At 48.1% G+C, this 13,904-nt stretch overlaps 1 protein-coding gene across 2 annotated transcripts in view; it reads right to left on the minus strand.

The window, feature by feature from the left end:
* The window catches only part of RNF123 (ring finger protein 123), a 47,589-nt gene that overhangs the window by 24,346 nt on the left and 9,339 nt on the right, over positions 1–13,904 (minus strand). For both annotated transcript variants that reach the window (XM_014869729.2, XM_088171650.1), the window contains exons 9-26: positions 13,710–13,777; positions 12,755–12,880; positions 11,928–12,042; positions 11,008–11,112; positions 10,752–10,877; positions 9,501–9,593; positions 9,238–9,311; positions 8,679–8,796; positions 8,116–8,215; positions 7,662–7,723; positions 7,501–7,572; positions 6,708–6,828; positions 5,858–5,959; positions 4,572–4,678; positions 3,886–4,084; positions 3,124–3,269; positions 2,850–2,933; positions 2,434–2,541 (exon numbers count right to left, since the gene is read on the minus strand). In XM_014869729.2, the coding sequence (XP_014725215.1) occupies positions 2,434–2,541; positions 2,850–2,933; positions 3,124–3,269; positions 3,886–4,084; positions 4,572–4,678; positions 5,858–5,959; positions 6,708–6,828; positions 7,501–7,572; positions 7,662–7,723; positions 8,116–8,215; positions 8,679–8,796; positions 9,238–9,311; positions 9,501–9,593; positions 10,752–10,877; positions 11,008–11,112; positions 11,928–12,042; positions 12,755–12,880; positions 13,710–13,777 (1,926 nt within the window). The remainder of the gene's footprint in view (positions 1–2,433; positions 2,542–2,849; positions 2,934–3,123; positions 3,270–3,885; positions 4,085–4,571; positions 4,679–5,857; positions 5,960–6,707; positions 6,829–7,500; positions 7,573–7,661; positions 7,724–8,115; positions 8,216–8,678; positions 8,797–9,237; positions 9,312–9,500; positions 9,594–10,751; positions 10,878–11,007; positions 11,113–11,927; positions 12,043–12,754; positions 12,881–13,709; positions 13,778–13,904) is intronic.

Here is a 13,904-nt window from a genome sequence, read left to right on the forward strand (position 1 = left end):
CTTTCCATAAAACCACAGAAGTGGCAGCGGGAAGAAACAATCAGAGATCTCTGCACCAACCTCAAGCTCAGAGCATGACTCTCACCAATGTGATGGTTTTGTCTCACCAAGCCTTGAGACCCTCCAAGTACTACTCCTTACCAGGGCATATGCAACCACACAGGCCTGGCAAACAAGCATGTGAGTTTTGATTCCAAGGATACTGCTGAAGAAAAGCAGGCACTGGCACTTTCCAGAAAGCTGCTGGAAAGAAAGCTGGTCCACTGTAGGGATTAAATAGGAACAGGCTGAAAGCTCTTTGCAGTAGGCAGCCACAGCCCTTCAGGTCCTGTGCCAGCCATTCAACCAGATTCTTTGTCCTGAGGAACATCAGCCTCTTGTCACTCTAAACAAAAATTAGAAGGTCCTAAATTAAAAACAGGAAATTTAAGGTCATCTACATAACTTTAGGCTATAAAAATGGGCGCCACCAAAGCCATAAAAAGACTAAGTATTATTTCATATCCTGCAATGCCAAGAAATAGCATAAGCAATAGCTACTTGCATAAAAATAGATGGAGAAGGGTTACACTTCTAATTTAAGAAAAAATTAAAATCAGAGGTGTATATAAGGCATTTCATTTGCTTTTCTAAAGTATGCTGTTACCACCTTTGGGAGGTTTTCATGGGTTTATTCTGTAAATTAGGCCGAACTAGGGTAAATCAACTAAACTGACTAACAGACTTCTTTTTCTCAACACTGACCAACATCTCAGCCAAACTGTTACTTTCAAGATAAAAAGCAACTATGCAGAATAACATTAAGGTTTAAAAAGCTGCTTTGGCTTTATTAAGGTTGAAAAAGCTGCATTTGACTTTAAGACTTGAAAACCTCAAACATCATTTCAGGCATTGCCAAGCTAGAAGAAAGCTTACACCAAGAGGATATAAAGATCTGATTAGCCAGTGAGATAGATAAATACAGTGCTGTAATAAAATAAGCTGTAATTTCCACAGGGATGTTTCGAAGGTAGAATTATGTCCTTTAAAACTTCGAGTGTTTTCAAGCAGCAGCACTCCCTTTTGTCTAACTTTGAATCCCCCAGAATAAACCAGTGGCTAATTCCCGTGAGGAAGGAGCAGCCTCTGCCGTGCTCTGACACATCAGCAAAGAGCAGGACTTTGTCTCTAGACAGAATCAAGCTCTTTCTCTCCAACAGCAGCAGCTGTGATCATACAGATGAGATCCTCCAGTGCACTCAATTCCCAGAGATGCCAGATCTGCTGCATGGATGCCTCCATTGGGAAGGAGCAGGGACTTGATATGACTGTGAGATGGAGCCCTGAAGGCACAGGCTCCTGGTGCAGCCACATTCCACAAGCTTACTGGGCTCCTGGGGCACATTCCTGCTCTCCCTGCAGGCCATGCAGCCCAGGATAGCAGCACAAGCCACAGACAGGGAAGGCTGTAAACTTCACTCCCAGATGTTGCAGATTCATCAGGAAAGGTGACATTGCAGTCCTGGTTTAATATAACAGTGGATCTTCTAGAGATATGAATGGTGTTCCTGCATGAGCCAGCACAGTGATACCTGCAGTGCACCCTGGTGATGCCACTCAGCCTTTCCAGAAGAGTCTGGGAAGAAAGAATTATTTTCTGGCAAGCACAGGCTATGCTAATGCAGCTCAAGAGCTTCTGCCTTGCAATCCTGCTCTGGAGGCAAGGAGGGAACAAGCAAAGAGCTCATAAGTCAGGATCAGCCACTGCAGCTCTGCCAGATATGTTCATAAGGACTCCCTTCCTTGTTTACTCGCTGGGACACACAAAAGCAACAAAAGAGACAGGGCAAGGCAATAGAAGTCGGGAAAAAATCAGCAAAATTGCTTGTGAGAAAACAGACCAGAGCTTTTGTCCTGGAAAATGGTGAATTTGGGGGAAAAGAGACAACCTGTGCAAATATCCACTGCATTAGTAAATGTGGAATATATTTTCTGCATGGGAACCAAGTGAAGAAGGGGAGAACAGCTTAACAAAAACCCCTTGACTTGGATCCCACAGATTCCAGGAAGAGCTGAGATCCCCCTGTGACACAGCACAGCCCAGGGAAACAGTTCACAGCAGCCTGTATCCTCTGGTATGTCTTGAGAGGATCCTCTTGAGAATCTCCCTCTGATCTGCACCCTTTTGTCTGCAGTGCCCTAAGGGAAAGCCTACAGCACCATGCGCAGCTCAGATCAGACTGGGCTGATCACTATGGGACACTGGGGGACAAGAGAGAGGCCAAGCCTAGAAAGGAGTCTCTGATACACAACAAGGGAAAAAGCAGCCCCAGATCATTGACACTGCTTCAACACCAGGAAAATGACACCTGATATGTGGTATGTGAGCCAAGCAGCAGAGATACAGAGGCTCACTGGTCTCCTTTCAGCTGCTCATGTTCTACTCCTGCCCACCTTTGAATAAATGGTGACATTTATCCAAGCGAGGCGCCGGCTCAGGTGGTTGAGCTTCTCAGAGAAGACCTTTTGGCTCTTCAGCAGCTCCTCATGGATGTCTCTCCTCTGAAAAGAGTGCAGAGATGTGAGGGCAGATGTCACTGCCATTTATAGCATTCTTTTTCAGTGCTGGACAAACATTGCAAAAGCATATACCACCTTGGGGCTAGCTAGGGAGTACTGGCAGGGGGGAAAGGAGTCAGCAGCCTTTCTGTGGAGGGAGTGGGAATCAGTGCTATAAAAAGCATTTATCAGTTCCAGCTGAAGCCCACAAGGCTTGATGCAGCTGCTGGTACAGTTGGGCAGCAGCACTTCACCCTGCCAGATACGGAGGCTCTGCCAGAGAAGGAAGCTGGGAATCCAGAGACACTTACCTTCTTTGGGCAGCGGCTGATTTTTTCCTCTGTGTCTTTCAGTGCCATGGCATATTCATTCACATCATCTGACACACCAACCATCTGAAAAGCAGCAGGTTTCAACAATAAATAAGGTTTTTTTTCTCCTAAACATACAAGCATGCAACCACAACCCCAATGGAGGCTGGCAGAAGGACAGGGCACACACAGGCCTTAAATAAGCAGAAAACAGAGTTTGTGTAGAAGCATGGATGTTGGGGGAATGGATTCCTGCACAGCATGTACCACTTACCTTCCCAAGCTGCTGGTGGACACTGAGGTTGTACATCATCACTATCCCATCCAGGACTTCCAGGAGGGAGTTCTCAGTGATGGGCAGCTCTGGCTCTTCTGGGGGTCTGCCCAGTGAGAGACCCTCATTTCCATGGGTGCCTTCAACTGCAATGCATTCCCAAGACAGGAAAGAAGTTCTTAGCAAGGCATTTTGGCACCTCAGCTTCTGCCTGCTCCTCTCTGAAGCCAAAGCCCTGCTGTGCCTCTATAACATGGAGCTTCTTCCCAGCCCATGGGATCCACTAGATACCACTAGATACCACACTACCACACCATTCTCATCTTGCTGCCAGCACCAGGCTGACCTGTCAGATCTGTTCAGACCCACCCAAGTCATGCAAATTCCACTTCCTCAAGCTCTGTGCATGCTTCAGAGGCCTGCCTGGTCCAGCCAAACAGCAACGGTGCTGCTGCTGCACACATCATCCTCTGGCTGATCTGTCTTCAGAGCAAGTGTGGCTACAGCTGCCTTTGAACTGCCTTCCTGCAAAGTCTCACAGCATTTGAAGGAAGCAAGGCAGCCTCTCTTTACACACAGAGGGTGACAACAGCACCAGTGTCATGTTCAGGATGGCAAAGGGGTCTTTTGAGTGTCAGCATGCCCTGGGAATGGGAAGGAGCAATGCTGGCAGGAAGGAGATTGCATTCCTCTGGGGAGCTGGAAGATGCCATTCTGCCAGGGCCTAGCTGGGCCATGCCAGCACACAGCAGGAGTACTCACTGTCCTCCCTTGTGCGCTGCTCCACGCGCAGTGTGAGCACTTTGATCTTCTCCAGGGTGCCAAGGGGCCTCCGCGGGTTCATCAGGCTCACGGCTGCCGTGCTCAGGAAGCGATTAGCCCGGCCCAGGGTGGGGGAGCTGAGCCAGGCAGGCCTGGCAAGAGCTCCACCAATGGCCAGGGCAGCAGAGGGACGCTGGGACTAGAAGGAAAGGAAGGGAGAAACAGTTCCAGCTGTGTTTGGCTGCCTGCTGTTCCTCCCTTGACCCTGCAAAGATGTTGGTACAGATGCACAGTGGCCACTGGAAGATGAGCAGGCAGGGTAACAAGCGGCTAAGTCTTTCATCCAAGGGCACATGCCAGGCACAAACAGCAGCCCTGCACAGCACGGCTCTGTCTGCAGTTGCCTTGCACCTTTCCAAATGCAAGCACCAAGAGTTCCCACGGAGGGGAGGCTGCACATTCACATCAGTGGGGAGTGAGAGAGCAGGGCGCAGAAAGTTTTGCTACTCAAACTTGGTGCACCCAGGACCCTGCTGATCTCCAGTGATTCTCATCCAAGTGCAGCTGCTTAGCTGGCTGCCAATGGACAGGTTACAGTCCTGGCTCAACCCTGCCTTGCTGTGAAGCAAAGCCCTTCCAGCCAGAGGCTGAATTTGCTGTCCCAGCACCAGGGCCCCCACACTCACCTGTGCTGCTGATGTTGCTGATTCCTCATCTTCATCAAGATCATCCATAGTCACTGCCTGCAGCTCTGCAGGGTCGATCAGGATGTTGGCTTTTGCAGCCAGGTCATCTGCACAGAGCACACCAAAGCAGCCATGAATGCAGGAGTCACTCTTCATTTATCACGAAGAAGGCTCATCCTCTTTCCTCCTTCTCAGCAGTAGAGAAGCAACCAGAAAAGTTGGATGCTCTATCAGAACAAGCTCACCTGTCCCAAGCTTCCTTACAGGGAACAGATCTGCCCTTAGGAAAAGAACAAAGACCAAGCAGCAGCAGGTGCCGTCCTCCCAGGACCTATTTCTGCTCCTGGTCCTACCAGCTACAAATAGGTAACTGAGGAACCACCAGGGCCGAACTGGACCAGGGCAGGAATGGCAACTCTCTGCTTGAGACCATCTTTTAAGCATCCAGCTCCTCAATGCTGTCCCATGATGTGTCCCTAAGTCACTAGGACTGAAACTCACATCCAGAGGAAGGCTATGCTGATGGCTACACTGTACAAAGCCTGAAGAATGTATTCTTTAGTCCACAGCTCTGTCTTTAAAGCTGGCCAGGATACCGTAGTAAGAAACCAGAGGAGATTACATGGTTCTTAAGCTAAGTAATCTCATTTTGAATAGCCAGGGATCAACATGAGACAGAGAAAATGGTCCTCATCTTGCAAACACTGGGGAAGGAGAAGAGACATCTGAGGCAAAGGCAAGAGTCACATTAGCCAGAAACCAGAGACAAACCAAATCCAAGGAAATGGCAAGGGGTTTCTAACCCTTGCACAAGGCAGGCTTTGGAATCCTATGCTAGAGGAGTGTGCTGCATACAAACACACAGCTGCATTATATACATAGGGCTGCTTCTCCCTGCCCAGAGAGGTGCAAGTAAATCCTGGGCATCCTTTATGCCCAGCACAGCCCAGTTGATGGTCAGTCCTTTGACAGCCCTTGGCTGTGGTGCAGCAAGAGCACCACACCAGAGGGTATTCCCAGACTACTGCCTTCCTTCCAACTGCCATATGCCCAATTCAGGGATACAAACAGTAAACTGTTAACTTAAAGGATACTCCTTTAAGGAGTATTTAAGGAGTATTTAAGAGGTGGGGTGTCTTCATCAGAATAATTTGAATCTCATTAAAATTCAAGTCTACTCTCCCTGAATTTAATCAACATTCATTACCCACAACTCCCTCCCTGGAATGTCTTGCATTAATTCCATCCAAGACCTGGATTCAGGTATTGGCAATGAGAGCACTTACCTTTCAGAGTCTTCTTAAGATGAGATAAAAGACCTCCAAGTCGCTGAAGATCAAAATAATCCACCTTCCCATTATAGAAGAGTTGAGGAGGGACATAGGCCTCTGAAACAGAGGAGGAGATTCGGTTTTTTCCATAAGTTCCATGCACAGGATCCACAAAGTCATGTAAGAACTCCTAAAGCAGACCTCAGAATCCACATTTAGGACTAACATTTAGGGACAACTTTTGTTGTAATAAAAGCACAAGCCATTAAGGCAGAGGTGATTTCCACAATGGAGCAACCAATGGCCATCTACAAGACTGCCAGCACTTCCTCCCTCCAGACACTGGGGTAAACTGGATCATCAGAAAACTTGGCAGCTCTCCACCTGGCTACTCCAGCTCTGCCACTTAGTCCCACAGGGATAGTAAGGCACTTACTGAGTCTAGAGATAAAGTCAGCCTAAAGTAAGAAAAGGAAATGCCAGTGAGGTCTAACGGTGGGAAAGCAACTGGCACTGATTTAGTTTCCCCTTAATTCTACAGTTTGGGAACTCCAAAACCAGAAAAGTATCTTCCCCAAAACTCTGACTAAGTAATCACTGAGCTGCCCTTCTATAGACCAACAGTCAATATTGGACTCTGCTCCAGAGCAGATGGGGGAATAGCAAACAGTACAGGTGTCCTTTTGCAAGTCTCAGATCTGGATGTTAACTGGAATAGATCTGCACACCGGAACTTCCCAGGGTGATGGAAGGCTCAAGCACTCATTAGAGACATAAAATTTCCAACATCCTGGAGAGTAATGCCAAGAGGCAAACCTTGTCCTAACCACAGAAAAGCCTGCAAAGCCTTTCCCCCAAGCCTCACCTTCACTGCTCAGGGAAGCTGGGGTCTTTGCTTTGTGGCCATCCCAGAAGTAGCGCAGGGCAGCGATGAGCCGGTGCAGAAAGCACACCATGTACTCTGGTGGGCACAACACAGCCAAGTTCTAGGGCAAGAATGAGAGTCCAGCATCAGGGAAGGTGTGAAAGTGCATCTCAGTCCAAAGGGCTACATAGAGCAGGCAGAAACTTTTGTGCTCTCAGCCTTGGTAGCATGTCTAGCTTGCAGCTCTGGCAGAGAGCCCAGACCTGATGGTGGGCAGCAGTTTCCACTTCCAGGAATTCTTGAGACACCTCTGTCAGTGATCTGACAGACAACGAGGGATAACACACACTCCGTCATGAAAGATGGGGCTGATGATGAACACGGATGCAGATGAAGAAAGGGCTTCCCACAACAGATGCTTGCCTTCCAATGCTTCAGGCCAACAGCCTGACCCAGGCCCAGAGGAAAACTCCTCACCCAGGCAGTGAGGAGGATGCCAAAGCCAGCAGCCCCACTGTGGCAGAGCACTCAACAGCCACACTCCCTGATGGGCTATAGGAGGATATTCATCTCCCACCGAAGACTTCCCAAAGACCATTTTCCCATAAATCACTGCATGGAACTTATCTAACTTGCCTGGTTTCTAGCCTCAGATCTCCTCACCCCCTGCCATATCCAGACTTCAGTGGATCAACTGCTGGAAGCAGCCTGGCCAGAAGGGCAGAGTTCCCAGCCAAAAGGTGCAGAGAGCCCTCAGGGTCAGGCTTGCAGGAAGGTTGTCCCTCTGACTTACCCCTCTGTTGCTAGCGTTTTCCTGAAGAAACTTGCGGAATTTGTTTAGGAAGATGTATCTGGAGGCTTCCCCCTGGCAGAAGGAAAACCGCGTGGTAAATCTAGGATTTACAAAGCACATCATACGAAGATACTGCCACAATAGACCCACAGAGCACTTACCCCTCCCCTGTCCTTGTTGTTCAGCAGCAACTTCAGTATCTGAACCTGGAGACTTTCCACCACTAAAAGGAAGACACAAATCTGCCATCAGCAAACATACACTGGAGAGCAACTACCCCTCTTAAACCCAACTGCAGCACCAGACAAGGGGCCCAGGAAGAACTAGTGACAGAAGAAAGATAATCCCACCACTGAGAACTTTCTTCTCCACCTAGCAAGAAATTAATCCATAGTTAAAAAACAATGCATAGGTTTGCTCCTGCCCCATCATGGGGGACTGAAGATCTGTGCAGTTGGGTCCCAGACAGAGAGAGCACAGCTGGCCCCTACCTCTGTACCACAGCCTGTCCTGGCAGGAAAACAGCTGTACTTCAGAAAGTGAATGGGATTTAGAAACAGCTCCTGGTGCACAAAAGGTTTGGGATCTTGGCAACTTCCCTCCTTCCTCACAAACCTTCAATGCGTTTCTTGAGCCGCTGGCAGCCTCTTTCATAAGCCCGACGCCTCAGTCTCTCCTCAGCGCTCTCCTCCTTCACCTCCTTACTCTCCTTGCCCTGGTTGGGGACAGACACTGATTAGTAGGAGACCACTACACAGGGTAAATGTCTTGCTAGAAATTCCCTTAAACAATATGAAATGGAGAGCACAAACTCCTTGAAACAATGTGTGTGACTGCAGCTGGCAGCACAGCTAAACAGGTCTCTTCCAGCTTTGTAATGAATAAAGGCAGGAGATCTTTTGAGGACACCCAGTCAACCCAGTAATTCCTTACATACTGTGGGTTCCCTTCCAAATCTGTTGCCACAGAAAACTGTCCTCTCTCCCCTGTCTGAGCATCACCCCTTAAACATACTCTCTAAGGGGACAAAAAAGACAGCTCCAGTTCTCACACTGTAGGACACACCAGTACTAACACAGCTGGAAACAGGGGCCATACAACTTCCTCGGCCAGAAAAAGATGCCAATGGCAGGTGACAACATTTCCTCAGCCTCCTCGGTGGAAGTGCCTGTACTCACCTCCTTGGTGAAGCGGTTTGGCCACCACGTGGTGGGAATGAGCTCCTGCAAACCTGCCTCCTCCACGCGCAGAGGGCTCTTGATGTAGAAGAACACAACAGAACGGAGCACGTCAAAGCTGTGCTGGAGTTAAAGCAAGCACAGAAGCTACAACGGGAAAAGGTACAGGACACGTCTCCAGAGCTGTAGTGAGAGACTCCTTTCCAAACTGCAAGATCCAGAGGCCTCTCCTTCCTGGAGAAGCCCCACACAGCTAACACAGCTGCTGTCCTAATGCTACCATATAGCTGGACTGCTCTGAAAGTGGTTTTGCTCCAGGGATATTAGAGTTCAGTCAGGTAGAAATGAGCCCCTCTCTGTTACTGGGATGTGAGCTATAAAACACTGCTCCCTCCCCTCAAAATATGTGTAGGGAATGGTGTCAGGCAGAGGAGACCTGAGAAATTACCTCCCTAGACAGGGTGGCTTCTGCCTCCCTGGACCTACAGGTCCTTGAAGTGCCTTTGGCTGCATTATTGAGGGAAAGGAAAACTGAGACAGGAGGAGACACAAAGGATACAGAACATTGCTGAGTAGGTATTTCCTAGATTTCTCATGCTTCAAGACTGCAATGGTGAGCCGGAGGTAGTGGATCTAGGAAAAAAAGAAGCAAAAGTGACTCCATCTGCAGAATATACAACTCTGCAATAGCTACAGTGTGACGAAAGTGCCATCTTTGGATCAAATAACTACAGAATCTATAACATCATGTACCTTTGGAAAGGGGATATAACAGAAGCTGGCTAGTGACAGATTCCTGGGGATTCAGAAGTGCAAACTCACTTGTAATCCCAGGTCTGGGATGATGGGGGAGAACCTGTAAGCCCGCAGCAGGGACATCAGTAGCTGCTTGAGGCACTCATGCACTTCATACTCCTGAGAAAACAAGAAACACATTGAAGAACAACAGCAAGGAGTCAGGAACAGCTATAGCTCACAGAGTGAGACCTTGGAAGGAAGCATTCATTTATGAACTGAAAAAGCAGGTGCTCTAAACCCACAGTGTCCCTCTGACTCCACAGGAGAGAGTCCAAGCAGAAGTTGGTGCAAGTGCTTTGCTTACAGGAAATAAGTTTCTGCAGAAACTCCAACCCCCAAAAAAACAAAAAGCCAAAGTCTCAGGCCCTGTTTGTTGGGCAGTCACCAGTCCTCTTATTCCCTGACTCTACCCAAGACACGGTGTTGGTAGAACCAACCCAGAAGAGAACGAAGTAAGTCTTGGGTGAATGTGATGAGAGAAGAGTTGTCTGTTTGAATCCAACTCATAGACAACTAGCAGGACGAGAGCCAACTCTTTCACAAACACAGCAGTCCTACAGGGAGTCCAGTTTCACTGCTGAGATGATGGGCCTGAAGGAGTCATGACATTTTTTCCATTAAACTTCTCACGGCAGCTGGCTGGGCCAGTGCCCACATCTGTTAAGTGTCACCCCAAAGGGCAGACGTGCAGTCTCCAAGCAGATCCCTGGCAGTGACTGGCTCTGTGTAACCACCCAAGCAGCAGCAGCTTCCTAGCTGCCTCAAACATGTGTCCCAGGAAGGAGTAAGCTCATCCAGCGTGGATGGGAAGGGAAGTTGGAGGAGGCTTTTCCCCAGCAGTGCTGTAGATGGTGAGTGTGCACTGTACACTTCTACCCCAGTCACACACACTCTGATTCATCTCTTCAGCGCATGGTAGCACTTAAGACCTCCACAGTCAAATACACATTAATAACAATCAGAAGACTATTCTTATTGATAAATTTCATGTTTCCAGAAGCAGGAAGTTATTCACCATCATCAGCTCCTTTAGCAGTAGGAGAAGCTTAGAAATGCCTGGTTAGCTCATGGACAGTGTCTGCATTCAACCCTCAGTGCCTGGGTGTGCAGCAGCAGCAGCCAGATGAGCTAATTGAGAGGGTGGTCTACCACAAAGAAAAAAGAAGAGAAAGGCACTGAACACTACCAGCATTTTATAGGGAAGGCTCCTGTCCTCAGCACCTCCCAGGGTCTCCCTGGGATCCCCAGGGAGGAACCAGCACTCTAGAAACTCACCTCCATAAGAAGCCACATGAGATCCAGTAGCTGCTGAATAAGGGGGTGGGCCTCCACTGCCCCTCCTCGCTCAAGGATGCTCAACAGGAAGGTCATGAGCACATCTTCCACCAGGTACACCTTGCACTGCAGACAGAGAGCCAGGTCAACATTCCTCCATGGCACAGTCACTTCCCAGCAAAAGCTGGGGATTATTTTGTCTTGCAAGAGCAGTAACAAGCACTACAGAACCTGGCAATGGGCAGGTAAAACTCACCATAAGAGGGGAGAAATAATTGAAGATGTGAGCTAATGTAATCAACACTGTGGGTTCTCCCTGCAGCTGCCACATGGATGTGTCTTTCTCCACCAGCTTCCCCTCCTGCAATGACAAACCCAGAAAAACACATGGCTTGGATCCAGCCCAATCCACCTGTACAGGAACAACTGAATGAACCACACGCCTGGAGCGGCCACTGTTGCTGTCCCAAGCCTGATGGCACTAAAAACCTTGAACACAGGAATTTAGAATGCCAAAGAAGCCAGGCTTATTCCTCTGGAAAACTGTATTACAGTCCAGATGTCACCATCAACCACGTGCAGGCATTTTGACAATGTTTTTCTAAAAAAAGTTCAAGTTTACATGATAATTTGTAAATGGGAACACCTACAGAAGAGGACAACTAGCAAAGCAGGCCTCCTTTCAAGCCAAGACCATAGCATATGGCATTTTCTATGCTTTGGGCATGAACATATCATCCCTCATTTGACTGGAAAACAGTGTTTCCAGCAAACAATACCACAGTTAAAACAATCCTCAAGGCAGACCTGCCAGAATTTCATCACATTACTGAACAGGACACCAGTAAAAAGCTTAGAATATGAACAAACTGATTTCAAGGGTGCAAAATCAAATCCAGCAGTTGTAACCCTGAAAAACATTATTTCTTGAATACTGGCAATGAAACTTCATAGGACTGAGAGCAACACAGCCCAGTGTGACTTAAATTAAGTCCTGGAACTATCAGGAAGCCCATTTGGCAAGCCTGAGAGCTCCAGAGACATGCATGCCACATGCAAGCATTTAGACTCTTGGGTGTATGGAAACATCTGAGCTGGCAGCATGTGCCAGGGAGAGCAGAACCACATTTCCCAGCATGGTGCCCTCCTCAGATGCAGCCAGTGATGGCAGCCTACCGTCACATCTATTCCAATATGGATCACATTCTTCAAGTAGCCCAGCAGCTTCCGAGCCTTCACCAGGTCTGCCACAGGAGGATCTTGCAAGGGTCGGTAACCCTCCACTGGATAAGTAAGGAAGTGTTAAGGGAAAATGCAGTCTGATCCTTTTGGGACTTCTTTTGTCTGTGCAAGAAAAAGACTCTGTCTGCTTTACTTTGTACTCAGTCCCAGTTCAAACCACTGTGCCTTTACATGGATGATGAGCCACAAGCGCTTATCTCCACTTCCTCAATACTGCAAGCAGAAAGTATTTCACTTCTGCTTGGTGTGAAATATATTTTTCATCAGAAAGACCAGCTGGAGCTCCCACTACAGCCATCAACAGGCACAGCCAGGACGGCTCTGACAAGAGCTCCAGGCTTCAGCATTCACACAGCAACAGGAACACTAGTACCATGTCAGAGGTCCCATATGGCTGGGAGGTAATGGAGACAAGAGACCAAAAGGCTCAGCAGCACAGCAGCATTAGGGTTTCCAAAACTCCAGTGAGAATTTTGCAGGATCTGAGTGTCTGAGAGCAGGCAGCCCCCAGTTGTAGCAGCAGCTGACTCAGAGCTGAAAGCAACTCTCATTTCATATTTCATAAACTTGTGTTTGTGTCCTGGACTTCTGCTTCACCTAAGGAGGTATTTGGCTCTTCTCTCCCTGACTCAGCTCTGCACACAAGTGCTGACAGCAGAAAGTGAACTGCAGTCAGGTGTGTATCTTCTACAGCCTCCAAAGATGGTCTCAGGACAGGCTCTTTTCCCTTCAGACTTCCTCTCCCCACACCTAAAGGATATCGGAGTGGACGGCTTCCAAAGTTAAAAGCAACAGACTCTTTGAAGGAGAGGCTGATGGCAGGGAAATAAGCCATTCCAGCACCCCTCGTGATGTTATCAAAGGCAGTTCCCAGAGATATGCCATTCCTGAAAGGAAAACCCACAAGATTTTAGTCACAGTAGGAGGGGTCTGAGGTCAGCTGGGCAATACAGATATCAACTTGCCAACACGGACACGCCAGTCAGTCATGCCTCCTGTCATTCTTAACCTGGCATGCATGCAAATGTCACAGCTCTGCTGAGTAACAGCCACGGGAAGCACAGGGGCACTCCCATTTTCATATGAGCATGGGAAGGCACTCGAGTCTACAACTCAGCTTCAAGGGCAATCCAGATCTGTGAGATAACTAAAGCAGCGGGACATTTTAAAGCATGTGATCTTTTTGCCTCATCTATTTGATGTTGGTGGCAATCAATGATAATGCTTTCCATCTACTTCTCCATAAAAGATGACACGGACTATCTAACAGTCCTTAACTGCAACTGACTTCTTGCAGGCCAGGGCCAGAGAACAATTCTCATTGTGCATGGGAGCTGGAAACCAGAGATTTATCACCCTTTCCACAGCTCCTAGTGAATATAGGACAGGCAAGGTCTACACTGACCACAAAAGCAATCAATTAAAGCCAAGTGTAGCATTAAGCATCACAAGACATGCCCTTCCCTCCAAAATCCTGGCAAACTCAGCAAAGACTTTGTACCTTGAACATCTTCCTGAACTGAACTGAACTGAGACCCAACAACAACCCCATTCAGATGATTTCTGAACACAAGGAAGAAAAACAAAGGCCGGAATGACCAAGGAACATAAAGGGGAGAGAGCAGAAATAGGGCTCAGCAACCTGCTGAGCAGTGAGGAAACCTTTCTGTTACACACAGACATATACAAAGAAGGGAATGGGGCAAAGATGCTTACAAGCAAAAAGCAATGGTGCCCTCATCAAGGTCTATCAGACAGCTGACGATGTCTCCTGCTGCCCAGGACTGCAGGAAAGGGAGAGAGAAGGTTAAACATATATAAACAGCGTGTTCCAATATCACAAAAAAGACTGCAACCCAACCAATCCCTAGTGATTCAGGGTTAAAGAAGAGAGAGTTCCTTCTCCCAGCA

The sequence above is a fragment of the Sturnus vulgaris genome, chromosome 11 (genome assembly GCF_052056855.1).
Source record: "Sturnus vulgaris isolate bStuVul1 chromosome 11, bStuVul1.hap1, whole genome shotgun sequence".
NCBI lineage: Eukaryota > Metazoa > Chordata > Aves > Passeriformes > Sturnidae > Sturnus > Sturnus vulgaris.